We start from the raw sequence: 21396 nt of genomic DNA, 5'->3' as shown, positions 1-21396 counted from the left end.
TGGCTGAAATAGGAAACTTGAGAGAGCATTTTCACTTTATAATATTTTTAGTTAAAAGCATTGTTGCTGTACTAGTGCTTCTGAGATACTTGATAAAATGCATTATACACAACTCTTTTACAAGCATGAAATTAAACCTCACTGAATTAGGCAAGTATTATAATCTCGGTTTTACCAAAGGGAAAACCTGAGGTAGAGTGGATATGTCTAAGGCTACAATGATTCAGCGGCAGAATCAGGGGCAGTTAAAAGACAACAGTGAAGAAGTTCCTGTTAATTTCTTTCACTTTCTAATAAACCAGATCATAGCAAAGGGATGTGATAAGCTAGTTTGAGATTCTATTCCAGTTTTGTCTGGAAATCCCTGTAAGTTAGCAAAGCAACTAAAATGTCAAGAGTAAGCAATATTTTATTAGAAAACACGTTGGTCTAGTTGTAATATCTTTGCTCTGGACAGCTAGCGTGGGAACCAGTCTGTAATTTTGTGGTGTATGGACCTGAACTACTTCCTACCTTGCTTTCTTGAGTGAGAATTAAAGAACATCATCTTTTAAACAGAGAAGGATCCAAAAATTCTAGTCCAAAAAGGGACTTCTACAAACCTGCATTTTGACTTCCTGCATAGACACAGGCTGCTGGACTTCCCTGAAGTAATTCCTGCTTCTAGTTCAATAGCTGTAGCTGAATTAGATCCTGATTTTAACCATTCCCAATCATGACTTGCTGACAATCACACAACAGGCCAGCTGGGCGTGACAACAGGAGCAGAGGGTGGGATTCTTTGTTTTGTTTTGGTAGTGAACATTCAAAATCCTTTGACTGAAAATAAAGATGATGAAAATGGATAAACCAGTTTTGAAAGTTGTATTTTTTGGTGATGGGTGTTTTGGAAACGGGAAATGGCAGGAGCAGTAGTTCTTCTGGACCAAAAGCAGATGCAGCAATAAGCAGTTTTCTCTTCCAAATGTGAAAGCCTGAAAAAGTTCAGTAAATAAGTTCACTAAAATTTGTGCAAATCCAGCAAAAATGCAAACAGCAGGCTGCAAACTGTGTTAAACAGCTATGGCTTCAGCCAAAGTACCGTATAATGGTATGTTGCATATTTGAACATAATAGGGAATCTTCACATTAGACCTCTGCACCCTGATGGTTATGGCAATACTTTCAGTACAAATACCAGTGGGCTCTGGGCTTGGTACCTCTCCGATTTAAAAGGCATAGTTTAGAAACGTCTAGTACCTGTTTGTTATAGCAATGCAAATAGAATGAGGAAGTCAGAAAAGATTGTAGTCATAGAAGCAATTTAGCTTGTGTAATACCAAGGGTCCCAACTACTGTATGGACCATGCTTTTCTCAGAGTCTTTAAAAATGCTTTTACTAAGTCATCTCTTCACTTCTTGAACCTTGTCATTGGCTTCCTCTTCCTGCATTAGGTTTGACCTCCTTATTCTCACCTTCAAGATACAATCTGGTTCTTACCCACATCTGTGCTTTTTTCACTTACTTCACTGCTGCCTTCATACTTTTCATCCAACTCTGGGCTTGAAGCATTCTATCATACCATTTCCTGCATCTGAACCAGATTGTCTTCCTTTTTTTGACAGCAATATCCAGTTCTGCCCCCTTCAAATCTCTCTTCAGTGACTCCCTTCTTTCCCATCTCAAACTATTACTTTTAAATCATCCCTGTTCTAAATCCACTGCCTCCATTTTGAGGAAAGCACATTGTAGCACGCCATGGGTTTAGGCTCTCTTAACTGTAACATTTTCTAAGGGTTTACAAGGTGCTTTGTGCTAAATGGAGCTTTGTGTCCAGATTGTAAATGCATAGGAACAATCACCTCTCTAATTCTGTATTTTCACTCTGTAGTTAGGGGTAAGTGAAGCCCTGTCCTTAGCATTTAGAGCTTGCAGCCTATGTTCTTGCTATCATTACAGTTACTGCAGCAAAAGTGGATTTCCTGACATTTTGAGATGTCCTTAGTAAATAAGCAGAAAAATATATATGGGTTCAATGATGAGACTTCTGCGTATTGAACATCATTACTGTTCTGGACAACATTACAGGAAAGTAGATAAACACTTGAATAAACTCAATTATTGACCTTCCTAATATATCGGTAAGATGAACTTCTCAGTGTTTAATTACTTGATCTGAACAGAATAAAATACTTATACTTTATTGGTTTAAGCTCTTCCACAGGTTTGTTTTCCGATTTCTAGAAACTTTTGTACTATGCCATTGTCATCCAGAACTCCCTGAAAAATAAGAACACAAGGCTGACATGTTCAGGAAATCATAGGAATTAAATGAAAATCACTGAAAACTGGGTTAAAACTGAAATACAATAGAACCCTTACTAGGGCATGCTTTTCTTTCAGAAAGTGCAAGTCTTATTTGAGCTTGTAAAGGCAAGGCCCTCAAAAAAGTCTCTCTTTAGAGATCATACCATCAGTGATTACTGAACACATCAACCTGTACCATTTCCTGCAATTTATTTCTGGGAAGGATGTTTTTTCCCCCAGTAAACAAGAACTACAAAGGGCTTACCATTGCATGTAATGTGTTTCCAGCTTAAAGCTAAGACATTTTATTATGAAACACATGCATTTGAAAAAAATCCACTTATAACTGAAGTGAGCCATTCCTAACCAGCTTGGTTGAAAGTACATTAAAGTTCTGTGTTACTTACTAAAGCAAATGTGCAGATAGATGAGTCACACACCATGACTTTAGAACACACTGTTCGTATCTTAAAAAGGAATTGTTTTGGGCCATAGTCGTGTATGTTTTTGCCTAAAGAAAATGTACAACTGTTTTCTTTAGAACAGACATTTTCAGAGTAACCTAGCAGTGTTATGTCATACCATCAATTAAAACAATGGCTGAATGCAACACTTGTTAACGCATTTGCAGTGCTTTAAGGGAAACATTTGAGGTCTAAATTTTATTTCCCTCAGAAAGCAAAGGCCTGGAGTAGGAACTTTATCTTGGATGCTGAGAGACACACTATAAGTCCTCAGCATTAAATAATACCATCACAGTATCCAATGTTTATTTAAACAAAAAAAGTCTCAGGCACTGGCTAGTATCTAAATGTCAAAACTCCAACACAGGGAAGGTAATGCAGGAACAGGAAGAAATTAAAAAGCAAAACGTTTTTACCATCTGTTTCTCTGGCTTGCTCAAGAAGAACAGTATACCAATTGCCCTACCTTGAACTCTCGTTATGTAATCCAAGAATTGGCCTGAAGGCCCAGTTATTTGCAATACTGTGCAATACCCTCTAGTGGCATGTATAGGAAAGGAAAACACTATGCCTCCATGAGCCGAACAAAGAATCATTCCACTGCTTAACCCCTTTCTCTCTTGAAACTAGAGACAGCATCACCTAAAAAGCATGTATAAAGAATGCTGTTCATCTTTGCTAGTAATGGTCTTCCAACCAATTAAAATAGATAAAACACAGGTGCACAGTAAGCATTACAACTAAGATCCACATTTAATTAAGTCCCTGTTTTTATTAAAAATATTTTCTTATGCAAAATATAAAGTCATAATTCCTCAAAATACCAGTACAAGAAAGTGTATTTTAAGACTGTGTTCTAGAAAGTCTTTCCCTGGAGTGGTTCATTTGTGTGATTTTCCTGGTTTTCTTTCTAAAGCTTACACAATTTGGTTAGCTGAACATTAGGCCTGTGCAAAGTGGCAAGTATTTGATTTGGATTTGGCCGATTTGGAGTGACAGTGATTTGATTCAGTGATTTGAGTCTCTGTCCCGATTCAATTCATCCGAGTTGGATTTGAAGATTTAGCACTAATTCAAAGGTTTGGCCATAGACTAAACAGGCAGCAGTCCTCACCACGCTGGACACAGCTGCCTCCAGCTGTTAAATCTGTTGTGGTGGGCTGAGGGGGAAGAGAAGGGGCATGCGGGGGAGCAGATCAACACCCCAGCAGCGAGGGGGAGGGATTAGGGCTGGAACAAGCAATCCAGCCAAGGCAGAGGGGTGCAGGACTCGAGAAGGGGGGCTCCTGCCACTGTGCGCTGCTGTGCACCACTGGTCCAGAAGCTGCTCTTCTAGTGGTTCCTCCAGCAGCTCTCACTGCCAGTCCAGGAGGGCATGGGAGTGGGTGTGCACTCCCTGATCTGCACGGGGCAGGCTGGGCTGGCCTGTGCTCCGGACGGGTGGTAGAAGGCACTGAGAGTGGGGCTATGTTTTTTGCTGTACTGCTTGCTTTCACCACCCTGACCTGGATAGTAAATTCCAGCCGGCGATGATCACAGCCGAGTACCCGCAGACCCCTCACCAGGTTGTCACTTATGGCAAGGACCAAGTCCAGCAAGGCATTTCCCCTGGTGGAACTATGCACCTCCTGGTTTAGGTGGAGGTCCTGTATCTCGGCTAGAAACCTCTGCGAGCGGTCAGACCTGGCAGACTGCTCCTCCCAGCAGATGTCTGGGTAGTTTAGGTCACCCATGACAACCACATCCCTCCACTTTACAGACTCCATGAGCTGACCTGAGAATTCCAGGTCCAGCTTATCCCCCTGGTGAGGCAGTCTGTAGTAGACGCCCGCTATCAAGTCTCTTTCCACACGACCCCCTTGCATTCTTACCCAGAGCACCTCAGTTTGCCCCTCCTCTGACCCCATCCTGATCATCGAGCAGGTGTATTGCTCTTTCATGTAGAGTGCTACACCCCTCCCCCTCACTTTTTTCCCTGTTCCGTCTCGCCTGTACAGCCTGTAACCCTCGATGTCCACTGCCCAGTTGTGGGTAGAATCCCACCAGGTTTCTGTGAGCCCCACTAGGTCTGGGTTTTTGCTAGCTAGCAGGAGGGCAAGTTCCTCCTGCTTATTCCCCATGCTTCAAGCATTTGTGTAGAGGCATTTGAGGCCTCCTGTAGGTAAACGTGCTGCCCCCTTATTCCTAAGCCTGCCTTGGCCCCTGTCACTTACTTGGGTACTACCTGCACGTGCCCCCTGGCTTGACAGCGAAGTGTCCTCATGTTCCTCTGCGACTTTAAAGGTCTTATGTTGCACAAACTGCTAGTCAGAAAGGAACAGTTATGCAATATTTATTCCCGGCCCTTATGGTCCAGCATTACTTTCCTGGCACTCATTTCTTGGACCTTGAACCACGGTGACTTTCAATCCCTTCAGATATCCTTGTTGGCTTTTTTTCTTATACTACTGCAAAACAATTTCTGCTCCTGTTTTTACTTTCCATTACCTAGTGTCTTTTTTAATGTAAGTGTTGTGTCATTTTTTTTTACTAATGTAAGCTCATTTACATTGAAAAAGACACTAGGTAATGGATTAATTTGGTCCACCAAGTTTTAGATTCCCACATTTTGATCAAAGAACAGAGACATTAACCAAAGGAAAAATAAAAACTTCCCACAAGAATTTATTATTTTACTTGTGAACAAATGGTGGTTGTGAAAGTCCAACTGAATTAAAAGTTCATCATAATCAGTACAGAGATTTTCTAAAAGTCTTCCAACTTGTTGATAAAACCTGAAGTACATACATTCAGAAGTAGGTGTCAGATCACAGTTTCTAAACCTATTATGAGGATACCTGCATTCCCAGAGGTGGAGAGGATTCAGGTTTCTTCCTAGTGCTGCTGCTACAACATTTACTCTTGCTGCATGACCTTACACAGCAGACTGACAACTTGCACAGGAAAGAGACACTAGGTTTCATCTTCTTGTGTTAAGCTGGCCATTAGATTTAAGCTGAGAGGATCATACAAAGGAACCATGCTGAAAATGTGAAGAGAAGGAGTACCAAGACGAGTCTGCTGTGTTTTTTTCTGTTCATTCTGTCTCTTGAGAAGAGTCTCTCTCAAAAGGACAAAAACCTTGGTATTTTAATTCTTTGACTGTTTTCACACTACTGCTTGGGGGCAAAATAGAGAAGGGGACTGATTGCAGAAGGCATTTTGTTCAGAACGTTTCTTTTACGTTTTCAGATGTTTAACACTGACTGAATGTATGTCATATGAAAGATATAAAAAAGTTTCTACACATTTTCCCTAAATTTTACCTTTCTTGCCTCCCTGCAAAAATGTTCAAGTTCCTTAATCTTCACTTGAATTGTCAAATTCCTCCCAGTCAGACACACTCATAACTTCAGAAGCAAAGTCTGGATGATGTTGTAGTCTGTCTGCATACCATTCTGGGGTCGACTTTTCTGCATCCATTAAAATAGCACTAGGCAGAGTGAGGACGCAGGCAGCCATTCCAGAAATATCCTCTTCCAACTGAGGGCCTTCTTCCCAGCAGTCTCTCTCTGCATCATAAATATGGACATAGTCCATACGAATCCCTCGATTGTGGGACCTGCCCCCCAAGACATAGATTCTGTTGTCTAAGATGGCAATTCCTGGTTCTCCATGTCCTGCAGGGAGACGGCGTACGTTTGCCCACTGATCAGTGCAGGGTTTGTAGCAGGCTACCTGTTGGAAAACAGATTCTACATATTAACAGACATCTTGCCATATCATGGGGTACCTTTGCTACATCAGTCATGGCATCTTCTGTCTTTTGAGATACATTCAGTACTAGAACAGCAGTGTAGCAGGTTAAAACAGATAAAATGCAAAGAAGAAAAGCCTACCTAGTGCTTGTCCAATGCCATCACGGTGGTTACTGCTGCAAGTCACTTAAAAACAAGTTACCCAGAAGCTGAGGAGCTTGGACGGAATGTATAAGACACATGCAGGCATTCACATACAAGTATGCACACACACACAGAGGAAAAAATGAGCCATAACCTACAGAAGAAATGGAGTTACAATGAAACCAACTAGACAGAAGTCATAAGTGGCTTCTCTGAAGCGTGGGAGAGGTGTTTCCAATCATGTATAAATACATGGAATTGGCTAATATGATTTTTAACAACTTTTTTTGTTACCAGACACTTTCATTTGACTAGATTTAGTTCTGCCCTCATCATAAAGTGCATTCCATAGACACTGAATAAAAGATAATGTTTGCTTCTTCCCTGTTACCCTTCCACAATGTCATAGCCTGAAACACGTCAAAAGAATTCTCATAAATGTCACAACAGCCTTCATTTATAGTCAGTTTTTAAATTTAATTTACAGAGAATACTGCATTCTACCCCTTATCATCCAAGCTTCATTACAAATATATATGTATTCCTAGTCTTTCTGTTTTCAAAGAAAACATTAGGAAGATGAACTAAGTGTAACTGATCCAGCATTGTCTTTCCAAATCTACAGATAAGCTAAAGAAGCAAGTCCTCATTGATTGTAGCATGAACATCCAACAAACCTGATTCTGCCAATTCCATACCTCATTGGGTGCTAAAACCCAATCACCTGTTAGTCAACTGTAAACACCTCCAGCTTATCCCCAACAGCTCTATCCTGCTGTTACACATTGCTTATACAAAAGTCCTTGACATGTCAAAAATGAAAGTGTCAAGACAGTGGAGAAAGAATTAAATTTTTGGGCCATCTTTGGGTATTTTACATATTCAGCCAGATATTACCCACCTAGCACTGATTAAAACAAGCAAACAAAACCTGATATGAAGCCCAAGAATTAGTGTTTTAAGGTTGTAGGGGTCAGAGAGAATGCACATAAGGGAGCAAACAGTAAGTAAAGCCCTGCAAATTCAATGGTTACGTGGAGTGGAATTAGAAGTCACTGCAGGCCAGACAGCTGCACATCAGTGAGATAAATGGACTGTGGCAAAATGCAGAAGTTGTGCGTGTAGACAGAAAAGAGACGAGCACAATAATTTACCTCGTGAACATCTCTCCTATAGCCAGAATCATTGTTGCTGCCTCCAATTACATACAGCTTTCCCAGAAGTGCAGCCATCCCATGCCAGGCCCGTCTCACTGGACCATCTGCTAAGGTGTCCCAGCGGTCAGCCTCTGGATCATAACAATGCAGCTCCTTCAAGTAATCCTCTGCTCTTCTTCCACAGGTAATGTACATTTTCCCATCCAGTGTTGCTCCAGCATGTGCATACACCTGAATCATTACAAGGAAAAGCAAGGGCAAGTTTCCTCTATTTTCTCCCACTTCAAGTATGGAATATGCCCCCTCTTTCAATACAAGACATCAGAGCTGTTATGTCTTTCAGATTACTCAGAAACTAACATTTAGGATTTCTTTGTAGGTAATGATTCCATAAATGTGAGATTCAATTCTTTAACTGATATAAAGTAAAATTTCTGACTACTCCAGAGCTGCAGTGGCTTCAGGTGTCTTATCATTCCTTAACTAGAAGCTCTTCCATACCACCACTTTCCTACTTTGCTTATCCCAAAGCCCTTGTGTGGAAGTTAAAGCTTGTATAGAAGCTTTTGCTTCATTACTGAGAAGGCAGGCAGAATAGCCTAGCAGCCATAAATTCTAAGTCACAAGTGATCCGTCCTTTCTGTGACACCCGCATCCCTAGCTGAATTATAATCTCCTGAGGGTGCAAGAACAAACCATCCCGATGTGCAGGAAGAATAGCAAATATGGCAGGTTACCAGCCTGGCTTAGCAGAGAACTCTCTGGTGAGCTCAAACACAAAAAAGAAGCTTACAAGAAGTGGAAGCTTGGATAGATGACTAGGGAGAAGTATAAGAATATTATTCAGTGATGAAATCAGGAAAGCCAAAGCCATAGAATTTGCAGCTAGCAAGGGACATGAAAGGTAGCAAGAAGGGTTTTTACAAGTATGTCAGCAACAAGAGGAAGGTCAGGGAAAGTGTGGGTCCCTTACTGAAAGGGGGAGGTACCCTAGTGACAGATGATGAGGAAAAGGCTGAAGTACTCAATGCCTTTTTTACCTTGGTCTTCACAGGCAAGGTCAGATCCCAAACTCCTGCACTGGCAGCAGTTTTGGGAGAAGGTGAGCAGCCCTCAGTAGTGAAATAACAGGTTAGGGACTATTAAAAAAAAGCTGGACGTGTACAGGTCCGTGGGGCCAGATGCAATGCATCCAAGAGCGCTGAGGGAGTTGGCTGATGTGTTTGCAGAGTCACTGGCCAGTATTTTTGAAAACTCGTGATGATCAGGGGAGGTCCCAGATGATTAGAAAAGGATAATTATAGTGCCCATCTTTAAGAAAGGGAAGAAGGAGGATCCAGGGAACTACAGACCAAGTCAGCCTCACATCAATCCCCAGAAAAATCAGAGAGCCAGGTCCTCAAGGAATCCATTTCTAAGCACTTGGAGAAGAAAAAAGTGATTGGATACAGTCAGCATGGATTCACCAAGGGCAAGTCATGCCTGACCAACCTGACTGCCTTCTATGATGAGATGACTGGATCTGAATTCGGGGAGAGCAGTGGATATGATATACCTTGAAATAGCAGTTACAGTTACATGTTACAGTCTCCCACAGCATTCTTACAAGCAAGTTAAGGAAGCATGGGTTGGATGAATGGACTATAAGGTGGACAGAAAGCTTGCTGGATCATCAGGCTCAATGGGTAGTGATCATTGGCTTGAGATCTAGTTGGCAGCTGGTATCAAATGGAGTGCCCCAGGGGTCAATCTTGAGGCTGGTTTTGTTCAGTATCTTCATTAACAATCTGGAAGATGGGATGGATTGCAACCTAAACAAGTTTGTGGATGACACCAAGCTGGGGGGTGGTGGGGAGTAGTAGATACACTGGAGGGTAGGGCTAGGATTCAGAGTGACCTAGACAAATTGGAGGATTGGGCCAAAAGAAATCTCATGAGGTTCAACAAGGACAAATGCAAAGTCCTGAACTTAGGATGGAACAATCCCATATACTGCTACAGGCTGGGGACCAAGTGGTGAAGCAGCTCTGTAGAAAAGGACAAGGGGGTTACTGTGGACAGTAAGCTGAATATGAGCCAACAGTGTGCTCTTGTTGCCAAGAAGGCTAAAAGCATACTGGGCTACCTTAGTAGGAGCATTGCAAGCAGATCAAGGGAAGTGATTTTTCCCCTCTATTCTGCACTGGTGAGGCCACATCTGGAGTACTGTGTTGTTTTGGGCCTCCCCGTACAGAAAGGATGTGGACAAGTTGGAGAGAGTCAACGAAAATGGTGAGGGGGGGTGGGAGACATGGCTTAGGAGAGTGTGAAGGAATTGGGCTTATTTCATTGCAGAAGAGAAGACTGAGGGGGGATTTAATAGCAGCCTTTAACTACCTGAAGGAGAGTTCCAAACCGGATGGAGCTAGACTGTTCTCAGTGGTGGCAGATGACAGAACAAGGGGCAATGGTCTCAAGTTGCACAAGAGAAGTTTAGGTTGGACATTAGGAAAAGCTCTCACTAGGAGCATGGTGAAACACTGGAACAGGTTTCCTAGAGAAGTGGTGGAATCTCCATCTTTGGAGGTTTTTAAGGCCTGGCTTGACAAAGCCCTGGCTGGAATTATCTAGTTGGGGACGGTCCTGCTTTGAGCAGCAGGTTGGACTAGATGACGTCCTGAAATTCCTTCCAACCTTAATTTCCTATCATTCTATGGTCCACTGTAGTTTCCTCTCTGACCGAGTGGCAGGATACATCGTGCGAGTCATATGGCTGGGTGTACATCACAGAAGATGGCCAGCAAGAAACTTGTACTACAAATACCCATGCTGTATTCATTCTGGGAATAAACTGAAGCTATAAAGCAGGCACCTTTCACCAGCAAAAATTCTAATCTTAAGAAATTTTTAAAAATCAATTGTATGCTGCTTTTTTATTGGAGGGACAGAAAAACTGACATGAGTTTCAAAATACAGGCATTGTTCCTGTTTCTCATATGATTTGGGATTTTTTCATCTCTGGTCATATTAAGATTTGCCCCCTTGACCTAAAAAGCACCAGTAGCTGATTAAAACTGATGGAAGTTGCAACGGTTCAGTATATTTCAGGATCAAACTCTTTCTTACTTAGGAACTGTTTTCATTGGATAGTCTATTCAAATAGAGTCCACTAGCAAAAAAGACTTATTGTAACACCACAGAACATAATCCCTTCATATGCTGAGTGAAAGGAGAAGAAATGGAACCATAAAACCACTAGATACAAACTGCTAACTTTTAATGGAGCTGCCATGGAGGATCATATCTCTCAACCATACCTCACAAAAACTTATACTGGCCTACTTCTAGGCTCAGATTTCTCTCTCTGATATAACCAGGAAGTTTACCTAGATCTCATAGTAGGGGAGAGGTAGTTTTTCAGTAGGATCAGTTTAGAGACAACACAAGGATGACACAGATGTAGATGCAATGGTATTTTAAAACCACCTCTTGATATTCTTTGCCCCTCTATTTTTTGCTCACTGTCCTCCACCTCAATATAACAAAATTAAGAACCATGCCTGAGACAAGCCACAAAAAGTATGTAGGAGAGATCAAAACAAGTATCAGGGAAGTTATTCAATGACCTGGAAGATGGCATAGGCTGCACCCTCAGCAAGTCTGCAGATGATGCCAAGTTGGGGGGAGTAGTAGATACGCTGGAGGGTAGGGCTAGAATTCAGAATGACTTAGACAAATTGGAGGATTGAGCTAGAAGGAATCTCATGAGGTTCAACAAGGACAAGTGCAAAGTTCTGCACTTAGGACAGAACAATCCCATGTACCAGTACAGACTGGGGGCTGATGGGCTGGGCAACAGCTTTGCAGAAAAGGACCTGGAGGTTACAGTAGACAATAAGGTGACTATGAGCCAGCAGTGTGCCTTGTTGCCAAGAAGGCTAATGGCATTCTGGGCTGCACTGGTAGATGTGTTGCCAGTAGGTCAAGGGAAGTGATTATTTCCTTTTATTCAGCACTGGTGAGGCCACGTCTGGAGTACTGCGTTCAGTTTTGGACACCCACTACAAAAAGGATGTGGACAAATTGGAGAGAGTCCAGCAGAGGGCAACAAAAATGGTGAGGGGGCTGGGGGACAAGAGGAAAGAATGAAGGAACTGGGTTTATTTAATCTAGAAAACAGAAGACTGAGGGGAGATTTAATAGCAGCCTTCAACTACCTGAAGGGGGATTCGAAAGAGGGCGGTGCTAGACTGTTCTCAGTGGTAGCAGGTGACAGAACAAGGGGCAACAGTCTCAATTTGCAGCAAGCAAAGTTTAGGTTAGGTATTAATTTTCTCACTAGAGGGTAGTAAAACATTGGAGCAGATTACCCAGAAAGGTGATGGAAGCTCCATCCTTGGAGGCTTTCAAAACCCAGCTAGACAAATCTTTGGCTGGGATGATCTAGTTGAGAACGGTCCTGCTTTGAGCAGGGGGTTGGACTAGATGACCTCCTGAGGTCCCTTCCAGCCCTAACTTTCTATGATTTTATGATTCTGATCAGGGCTTGCTGGCAGATGCATTTCTTACCTTCTTTCTCAGAGGTGTCACATATTCCCAGGTGTTGGTTTTAGGATCGTACCTCTCCACCTCTCTCAGGTCATCATGATAGTCCCGTCCTGCGACAGCATATATGTATTCATCCACAACACAGACACAGAGGTCAGCATGCTCTTGCTGCAGAGATTGGATCTGGAACCATTTGTTGTGTCGTGGGTCATATCTTGCAAAGGAATATGATCAAACTATGTTACCAACACACAGCCAACAAAGAGCAGTGAGACATTGAGACAGTGTCATTGCTGGAACATGGGTCAACTTCAGGCAGATCAGGACAACAAAACTGTCTTTGCTCAAATTCAGCTCTTTTGTAAGTAGGTGCTGTTCCCATTACAATGACACTTAGCCATGTCAAAGTGTCACTACTGGTTAAGTTTTATTTTATTTTATTTTGCAAAGAGATATTTTAGCCAAAATAAACCAGACTATGAAAGCTTAGTCTTTCCTGTATCTTTGTACCACTGCCACTAAACAAACTGACAATCCTGTTAGTTGGCAGATATTCCATGAGGTAAAATTAGCAAACAGTAGCACAAAGACTAAATGAGGGATCTCAGAAAGGGAGGAAAGGTAAGGATGTTTAATACTTCTTTGGTTTGTTCAGAGTAAGAGGGGCCTTAAAATAGCCATTCCAGTAAAACTGTGGAAAACTTAATTACAAGAGAAGTATGAATGAAACCGTTGGGACTGAAAGTCAGGTTGCGTATGAAAGTAAGAACAACTGAACTAAAACCTCAAGAAATCACTATAATATGGAGAGAAAGGTTTGTAATTCAGCTGTTTATCATGTAATAAGCTTAAACATCTAAAGTTAAAAATGATCTTTGCTCTATCCCTCTGGAAATTAAAAAAAAAGAAATTGGTGCTAGAGAACTATACATACGAAATCACAATAAGCAACCAACACTGCAACTTGGCTTAAAATGTTTTTGATAGCAGTGTTCCTTAATTCACTTCCTGTTGCTATTATATTTATGAATGCTGCTATTTCGAGTTCACTAATGCAAACTACAAGTTTGGCATTTAGCCTCTGTCTAAGAAAAGAAGAGCTGTCTCTTCTGTAGCAGTGCTTAAAAAGCTTCTGCTCCTCCAGTATTCAGGTAAACAGTAAGAAACCCCGTACTTGCCTATAATAGCATTTTTTTAATTCAGCATAAGTATAATCAGTAAGTATAATCCTTATTTTACAGATGAGACAGAAGCTAAGAAAGTTGACCAAACTGCAAAAGGTTATTAGTGTAAGAGCCAAGATTAGCATACAGGAGGCCCTATCTGCCAGTTTTGTGCTCAGAACTCAATATTTTGCCATAACTCAACTAAGTTTTTGTGTAGTGTTGCGATATTTGCTTTTCTTCTTTTGGCTGATAAGCAAACAATATGTGCTCAAACAGAAGCTTCCTCTTTTACTATCATCAGGCTGGTCTTTTTTCATCCTTGCTGTTTCTTTCGGTAAGGTCCCACACAGTTCCCAATGTTTCTGGCCAACTATAAGAAGTACTGCAGTGGAGATTTCTTGACCTGAGAGTTGTAACCAGTTGGTAATAGAGAATGGTGTCAGAAATCATCTCTTACCTCCAGCACCTGGACTCTGCTCGAAAACCTCGTACGTTATTATCTCCTCCAATTAAATATACAAAGTTGTTGAGAACAGCAATCCCTTGGTTGGACATCCTGGGGGCTAACGCAGCAGAAAAGTGCTTCCACTCTCCCAACAAAGGGTTCAGGTACTTGGCCTGGTCACTAAGGACTGTTGACGGAGTAGAATGCATCCCTCCAAAGCCCACTACACAGTGGAACTTGGACCGCAGCTGTGTGTGTGAGCTCTGAAGCACGGGTTGAAGACATTCGTTTTTATGGTACATTAGTGCATTGGCTACTGTATCCTTTAATGGACATGGACTTAACTTGTCGTGGAGCCTCTGCAGGATCTGGAGCTCCATCAGGGGGAAGCGGACTGTCTCCAATAGCTTTGGAGGCTCCATTAGTGAGACCTGATCTGTCTCCAACTGCTCTGGAGTGTAATGATAAAGAAGTGCCCCTTCATAAACCTCATTCTCACAGCTGACCTCCAAACAGTTGCTGCTGAGAAGCGTGTAGACCTTTTCCAGGGATAGCTGTCGGTATGTTTCTGTCTTTGAGAAGGTCACAAAGTTCTTCAGAATGTAGGAGTCCAGCTGTTCACTCAAATGTCTCAAGTCAAATAGATCAGCTAACTTGTACATATCCAGGATGTTCTCCTCATCTACCCATGGCATGAGGAAATCACAACTGAACTTAACGACTTCTGGAATCTGTAAGAGACAGAGCACATAGTTTATTTTGGACAATCCACTTCTTGAATTGCACTAGAGAGACTAGGTTCCTAAAGGCATGAAAGACAGCTCATGAGGTTGTATGGAATGGTAGGAAAACCAATCACTGTGAAGGCTGACAATATGACTCTGCCTATTACACTACTGGCTCAAACTGAAAGCCATGGTACCACAATCACCTTTCTCCAAAGAAGAACATGATCCTACGTAGGTCTGTAGATGAGCAGACAGTTTTTCTGTTTCCAGACAGACCAAACATATTGCATTAAAGGCAGAGAGATAAATGCACAAGAGGATAGTAAGTTGAATATTATCATTCCAATGCAGAAGAAACCTTTTGAAAGAAAAATTAATACTTAAATGTAGTTTACTGAGTACAGTATAAAATTGCTCCATTAAATTAAAGACATCCTGAAAGCAGAAAAGTTCTTTTTACTAGAGATGATCATCTCCACTGAGAAGCATCTGGTGAATCCACTAGGGTTGACAGAGTAAACCACCCAGTGAGCATGTGATCTAGTATTAGAACCTGTGCAGCATTTAGAAGATAGCAACATGAGAAACAGAAGCAAAATATATCTTGATGGCAAACCAAGAGCTCTGCAAGCTTTGTAGACACTGGGATCCTTGTTCCACCCAGTTAATGGGCCAGCATTGAGGGTGTTGCAGGGCACTAAGATGTGCCTGCTCCTTTAAGGGCAGAACCAGCCTAGCCAGGGAGCCCTGCAGGCTAGGCAGAGCTCCACAGCTGCATATTGCCTGAGCAACAGGCTAACAAGGTAAATTAGCCAATACCTGCAGGTGATCAGCTGAACTGAAGAAGGCAGGGACCTGGGAACACAAGCTCAGGGCTGGGGCTAGCAGGGTCCACTCTCTCTGGAGATTGCCAGGGGAAGGTAACCTCTGCTCAAGAGAGCTACCCAGAGGTGTTTGGTTGCCTGCTTTGCTGCCTACAAGAGCAGTAAGACTCCAGGAGCCCACAAGGTACCCAGGGGTAGGAGACATGCTGTCCTAGGGTTGGAAGTTTAACTTCTTAAAGGGGTAGAGCACAGTCTTCAATGTTATTGGTCTGTTACAGCCCAGGGGCTTATGTTTGTGTTGCTGTTTGTACTGGAGTTTTGGGATAGGGCTGTAAGGGGAGGTACAGAGGTCCCATTCATGTCCAGGAGGGGCACAGAATTCCTTTGAGTCCTGATAGGGGCAGAGGCAGGGCACAAACAGTGAGAGACCCTGCAGTGAGCACAGAGTGCAATGCACTGAGATAGGTAGGGGCTGGAGGGCTCAATGCCAGAAAAGGCGCAGTCAGACAGGGGCCAAGATTCCCACAGACAGGAGGCCAGGGGCCCGGTGATTGGGAGAGACCAATTGGAGCTAGTGCCTCAAAGCCAGGTCCAACATAGTGGGCCCAGGCTAGAAAGCCTAGCTAGATTAAAGGGGTGGTGACCAAGGAGGCAAAGACCCCAACAGAGGGAACAACATTTTTGTAACATCTGTGAGGCATGGGGTGTGGTGTAGGGATGGTTCATGAGCCATGCAATTAGCTCATAAGGCTCAAGGTGCCCAGTGCGGCACAGTACTGCAGAGAAGTCCCACGAAGGGCTCAAGGACCAGTGAGGTTCATTAGACCGGGACCACGCGAAAGCCTGTGGGCAGCCTCACAATTTATTTTACCAACAAGACGTGGCAGGCGAGACAAGAGCGTGCCCTCGGGGCAGAGCTGGCACAGTTGCAAAGCTGCCAGGGACATCACAGCAACCCCTGGGGACCCCAAACTGACCAGGAGGAAGGGGATGTGTACCTGTGGAATCAGCCCACATTCTGTAGATGAGATCCTGAAAATTTGGAGCATCCTAACATTATCAGAACAGAACATGATACCATTTAACACAAACCATAATGTATTCTAACAGTGTGCCTGATGAGATATCATTAAGCAGGAAAGAAATTACTGACCATATTGGGGGAAGTCAACCATTATAAAAGTCTGCCGTTTGAATAAATAGTAAAGGGCTATAAATAATAAAACTACTTATAAGAATGAGAGACAATCCAGATCTAGTTTATACACATCTGAAATGGTATGTCCCTATTCCTTATTTTCCCCTCTTCCCTTTTCCTCTTGTTTCTTCTTCATCACATCTCCTAAATCCTCACCTGAAGTTGGCAGGCTGCAGATAATATTTCTTGCACGTTGCTCAGGCTAAGTTCCAGCTCAGATGTGTATATAAAATTCAGGATTTTACACATTGCATTGTATGAGACTCCATGAATACGAACCTCTCCCTGTTCCATCTCTCTCAGGCCTCCAGCAAACATTCCTCTGAAAAAAAGAAAAAGTACATACTGCACTACAGTGTTATCAAAGCCACGTAACAATTCAACCTCTCATTATTCTGGGGACATCCAAAACATTCGGATGGATGGACAGCAGCCAGACAGCTTTGTAAAGTCTGTACTCCTGTTCCCAAATCCAGGATGCCAAGAAAAATATGCTCAGCTGTCTAGCTTTGGGACTGGAAGCCTCTAATGACTAAGAGGCCAACATACCCTTGTGTCTGACAATGTGATTATCATCATTAAAGGTCTTTTAGAGCTTGTTGTGTAAACCCTCATTTTTAAAGAAGGTTAAACAAAAAAGAAAAAAAATCATAGGAGTTGCTAGCCTATTGCCAGTGCTCTACTGCTACAAAGAACACAATGTTAAGATGCGTATCATATGCCCCTCTCTTCCTGAAAGTGTTGGAATCACTGAGAGAGCACACTCAGTTCAGAAGTGAGCAAAAGCATTTAAATCCTAGCCCCTAAAAAGGATGGCTTCATGTCATTCAGCAGCAACTCCAAACAATGCTGATGGATTCCTCAAGAAGATCCAAACGCTTTTGTCTAAGAGAATTATGCCTGTTACATCAAGTTTGAAGTGTTGAAAGAATAGGGGGTGATAAAAGCAGAGAGAATACCCAAGTGCACCATCAGGAATGCAAAGGAATTACGTTAGCCTAGATGTGCTGAGAACTGAAATCTGAGGGTATATTTTTTGGATCAGGCTAGCCTTTTTCCAGATAAAATGAGTTAAAACAAATGGCTTCCTAACTTTTGGGTGCCATTCGCTAGAACTACGATAATTTGTTTTGGGAAATTAAATTTTGTAGGACATTAAATTGATGATGCAAATTGTGACCGTCCGGTAATTTTAATCCCTAGCAGACTAAGGGCTGATCCAGCTCTCAAAGTCAACAGAAAGACCCCACTGAATTCAGCCAGAGTTAGATTTGCCACCAGCATACCTCAAGTTATTACAATCTAATAATTACAGTGTGAAGAAAGCTATGTTTCCCACAATACATTGTATAACTTGCCATGTATTATGAAACAAATACTATAATAGACCAAACCTCACTGATGCTAATAAAACTGTAGCAGTGTCACTGGATGCACTCTATAGTATTTCTGGCATACAGGACATTTATAACAAGAAAAAGTACTATGCGCTCTGAGTGAAATGGAGGCACCTAGAAGCAAAAAAACTTTATGCGCAGTACAAAGATTGGTTTTATTTTCAAAATGGTATGAAAGAATAGAGAACAAATATAAATTAAATACTTAAAAATGCATTAAACTCATTTAAGTCTCATCTGAAACCCAAAAGCAAATGGAGCCTACATCATAAGGCTGACTTTCTATTTCTTTCTCATCCCTATGTTCAGCATCATAATTAAATGTTCAGGCACTGCAGTGTCTGAGTATACCATAGGCTATAACAAGTTCCATGTAGCCTCATGCATCCTTCGAGATAGATGTAGAATTCCATGGGAAAACCATCTACAATTCAGAATTTATTGGGTTTTGCTGCTTTGAGTCATATTGAAAAATATGTCACTTATAGAAGCATTGATTCACCTGAAATAGTCACACGATGCAGCTAGAAGTATACGATGAGCTTCAATAGGTTTCTCCTCCACTACCAGGACTACATCGAAGAGGATGCCACGATCTCGGAGAGTTACCAGGCCACTGAGCAAGGCCTGAGAGTGCTCTGCACTGCGATAGATGTTGCTGGTACGCTGCTGAAGTGAGGGCTTGAGGTGAATCTTCCCTGGCTGAGTAAGCTCCTGATCCTCCGCCATCCCAAGCAGAAACGTTCAGTGCCTGGTAGCCACCAGTTACAGTAGGATGAATTCTGTAAGATAAGAAAAACACTAAAGTTTTCTGTTTTCTGCTTGATGAACAATACTTTGAAGCTTGTGTCACAGTCATCAAAACAAATCCATTCTTAAATACATGGAAAACCCCTAAAACAACGTTCTATTCCAGTAGCACTATCTGGATTGACAAACGTATAAACGAGTAAATTGTGGTGCATAGTACCAAGTTAGAGTGATTTAGATGCCTCTGGTATCACATTAGCTACCTGTGGCCACTTCTTCATGAGATGCTGACTGCACAGCAACCCGAGTTCTGCACTAATGAACAGCTTTTTCATTATGTTACTGCACAGTAGCCTAATACTACTGCCCAGTAGCATTGCATCACGATTATTGCTGCATGGTGCTACTGCACAGTAGTATCAAGGTACTGCATAGTCAGCATCTCATGTAGACACAGTTTAGTAAATTACAGAAGATGACTCAAGGGCTATCTCAAAACTTACTTCTCCTTGTCCTAACCTTTTCATATTGCTTTAGCTGAGCACATTCCCACAAGTCATTACGAAACTAAGGATTTGCCAACATAAGGGAATTTACTTTGAAGCAAGAAGCTTCACTGGAATTCCTTCTACTGTTTCTTACCAACTGTCATTTAGCAGCTCTATCCAACCAAACAGTCAGAGTTTACTTCCTTACAAGTGATTGCTTCTACAGAGGTGAGAACTTCCTCTGAAGTATGTGCTCTGCCTTGTGGCTGCACATTCCATGCTTCTTTGCAATGCTGCACATTAGAGGATTGCTCCTCTGAGGCACAATGGGGTATTATCTGGCACAAGTTAGCCAGAGGTTACTGTGTTCTCTGTCTGGAAGCCAAACCAAAAAGCCCATGGTTCCCCTCTTGCCACTCTTCTTGGGTGGCTGACACCATTTTCAAACTCCTAAAAGACCATTAAGAACAAAACAAAGCTCCATGCTATGATGCTGATAGACAGGAATATGTAGTATCTAGTGCACATGTATTTGATGTGTTGCCACCACATGGCTGCAACTTTGAAAGCCGACTGTCATACTGCTAAGCGGTCTTGGCTGCATTTTTTGCAACATCAGCAGCTGCAGCTACAGCTTCCCCTATCCTGCCAAAAGCTGTATAAAAGAGGAATGATAGTACAGATGAAGACAATAAGCTATAGCTTCAGAAATGTCTTCTTTTAGAACAGTTTCACTCTGTGCACCACCATTTTTGGACTCACAAAACAGGCGCCGACTCCTGGGAGTAGACTGTGCTTCATACCTGGAGTAACCCACTGTGGCTACAAAACTCCAGAAGGATAAACAACATTTTTCCTGAATCTGCATGGAGATAAAACTAGAGGCACAGATACGGTGCACCAATATGGAATTTCTGCTAGCCCTTCAAAAGCATGTAGGCCTTGCTATGTGGAAGTTCACTACCCCTAACTGCTACCGTGCAGTTGCTAACCAGTTTGGCCTGGACATATTGACAGTCTTGGCTGTTTCAACTGATGTCAGTTGAACTGAAGGTTCTGGTGTTGGCAAAAGTAGTGTGATCTGTGCTTAATTATGTCCTACTGCTGTGTTCTGTAAATCTGGCCAACCCAAGGAGGCTCTTGATGATCTTGTGGGCAAAGGGTTCCCTGGTTGCATTGGGGCAACTAGTAGAACACTTATTCCTATTGTCTGTACTCGCCCAGTCTGGCCTTGGAGTTCTTAAATGTAGAGTGTGCTTTCCAGCAATAAGGTTCGCACATTCATCATCTCCATTAGCTGCCTCCACATCTCCCTGACCAGTCTGTAATGTCCCAAGTCACGCCAACATTCTTCTTCTCCACAGCAAGTCAGTCCCGTTTTCACCAGTTCCTTCATCACAAAGAAGGTCTCTCTTGACCTCTCTATCCTTTTGCTTCTCATCTCTGGGATTTCTGAGCCATTCTCTCTCAGAGATATCTCTATGAAAACTTCTGAGACAAACCACAGTGTAGGGAATTTCATAGGGATTATCAGTTGCAGGTAGCTTGTAGCCTGTTTGCTGCCCAGTGCATGATGAATGCAGTTCTGCCATGTTTTGACAGTAGGGAGATAGAGGCCTTGGGCTAGAGTACTAATAACAGCAATTTTGGGGTAGTACATGGCGGGTATCGAGCAAGGGAGCAATGGTTTCAGGTTCCAACAAGGGAAGTTTATGTTAGATATTAGGAAAACTCTCTCACTGGGAGTCAAACACTGGAACAGATTACCCAGAGAAGTTGTGGAATCTTCATCCTTGGAGGTTTTGAAGACCTGGTTAAACAAAGCCTTAGCTGGGATAATCTATCTGGGGATGGTCCTGCTTTGAGCAGGGGGTTGGACAAGATGACCTCCTAAGGTCCCTTCCAACCCTAATTTTCTATGATTTTATGATATAGAGTGGTTAGGAGGGACCTTATGAGGTCAGGCTAAGGATTATGTTTGCCTTTCTGCAAGCAGTTGGAACATTGGAGAACATGTCCCTGATAAGTATCAATAGCTAAGCCCTCACAAATTCTTGGCATTGCAAGAATGATGCCTCTTGATA

The 21396-nt window shown here is 42.4% G+C and overlaps 1 protein-coding gene across 2 annotated transcripts in view; it reads right to left on the bottom strand.

Annotated features, from left to right (window-relative positions):
* Positions 1-5390: 5390 nt before the first annotated feature.
* Positions 5391-21396, bottom strand: part of KLHL22 (kelch like family member 22) — a 32277-nt gene continuing 16271 nt past the window's right edge. The window contains exons 2-7 of one of the 2 annotated variants that reach the window (XM_019506883.1): positions 18577-18856; positions 16957-16999; positions 13940-14658; positions 12338-12530; positions 7787-8020; positions 5391-6468 (exon numbers count right to left, since the gene is read on the bottom strand). In XM_019506883.1, coding sequence (XP_019362428.1) covers positions 6091-6468; positions 7787-8020; positions 12338-12530; positions 13940-14658; positions 16957-16999; positions 18577-18803 — 1794 coding nt within the window. In that variant the 5' untranslated portion in view covers positions 18804-18856 and the 3' untranslated portion in view covers positions 5391-6090. Of the gene's footprint in view, positions 6469-7786; positions 8021-12337; positions 12531-13939; positions 14659-16833; positions 17000-18576; positions 18857-21396 lie in introns of both variants that reach the window. The other variant, XM_019506882.1, reaches the window with a different exon arrangement.

The sequence above is a fragment of the Gavialis gangeticus genome, unplaced genomic scaffold (assembly GCF_001723915.1).
Source record: "Gavialis gangeticus isolate Ggan-Ray unplaced genomic scaffold, GavGan_comp1, whole genome shotgun sequence".
Lineage (NCBI taxonomy): Eukaryota > Metazoa > Chordata > Crocodylia > Gavialidae > Gavialis > Gavialis gangeticus.
Note: the sequence above shows the minus strand (reverse complement) of the source record. Positions and strands in the feature narration are given on the sequence as shown.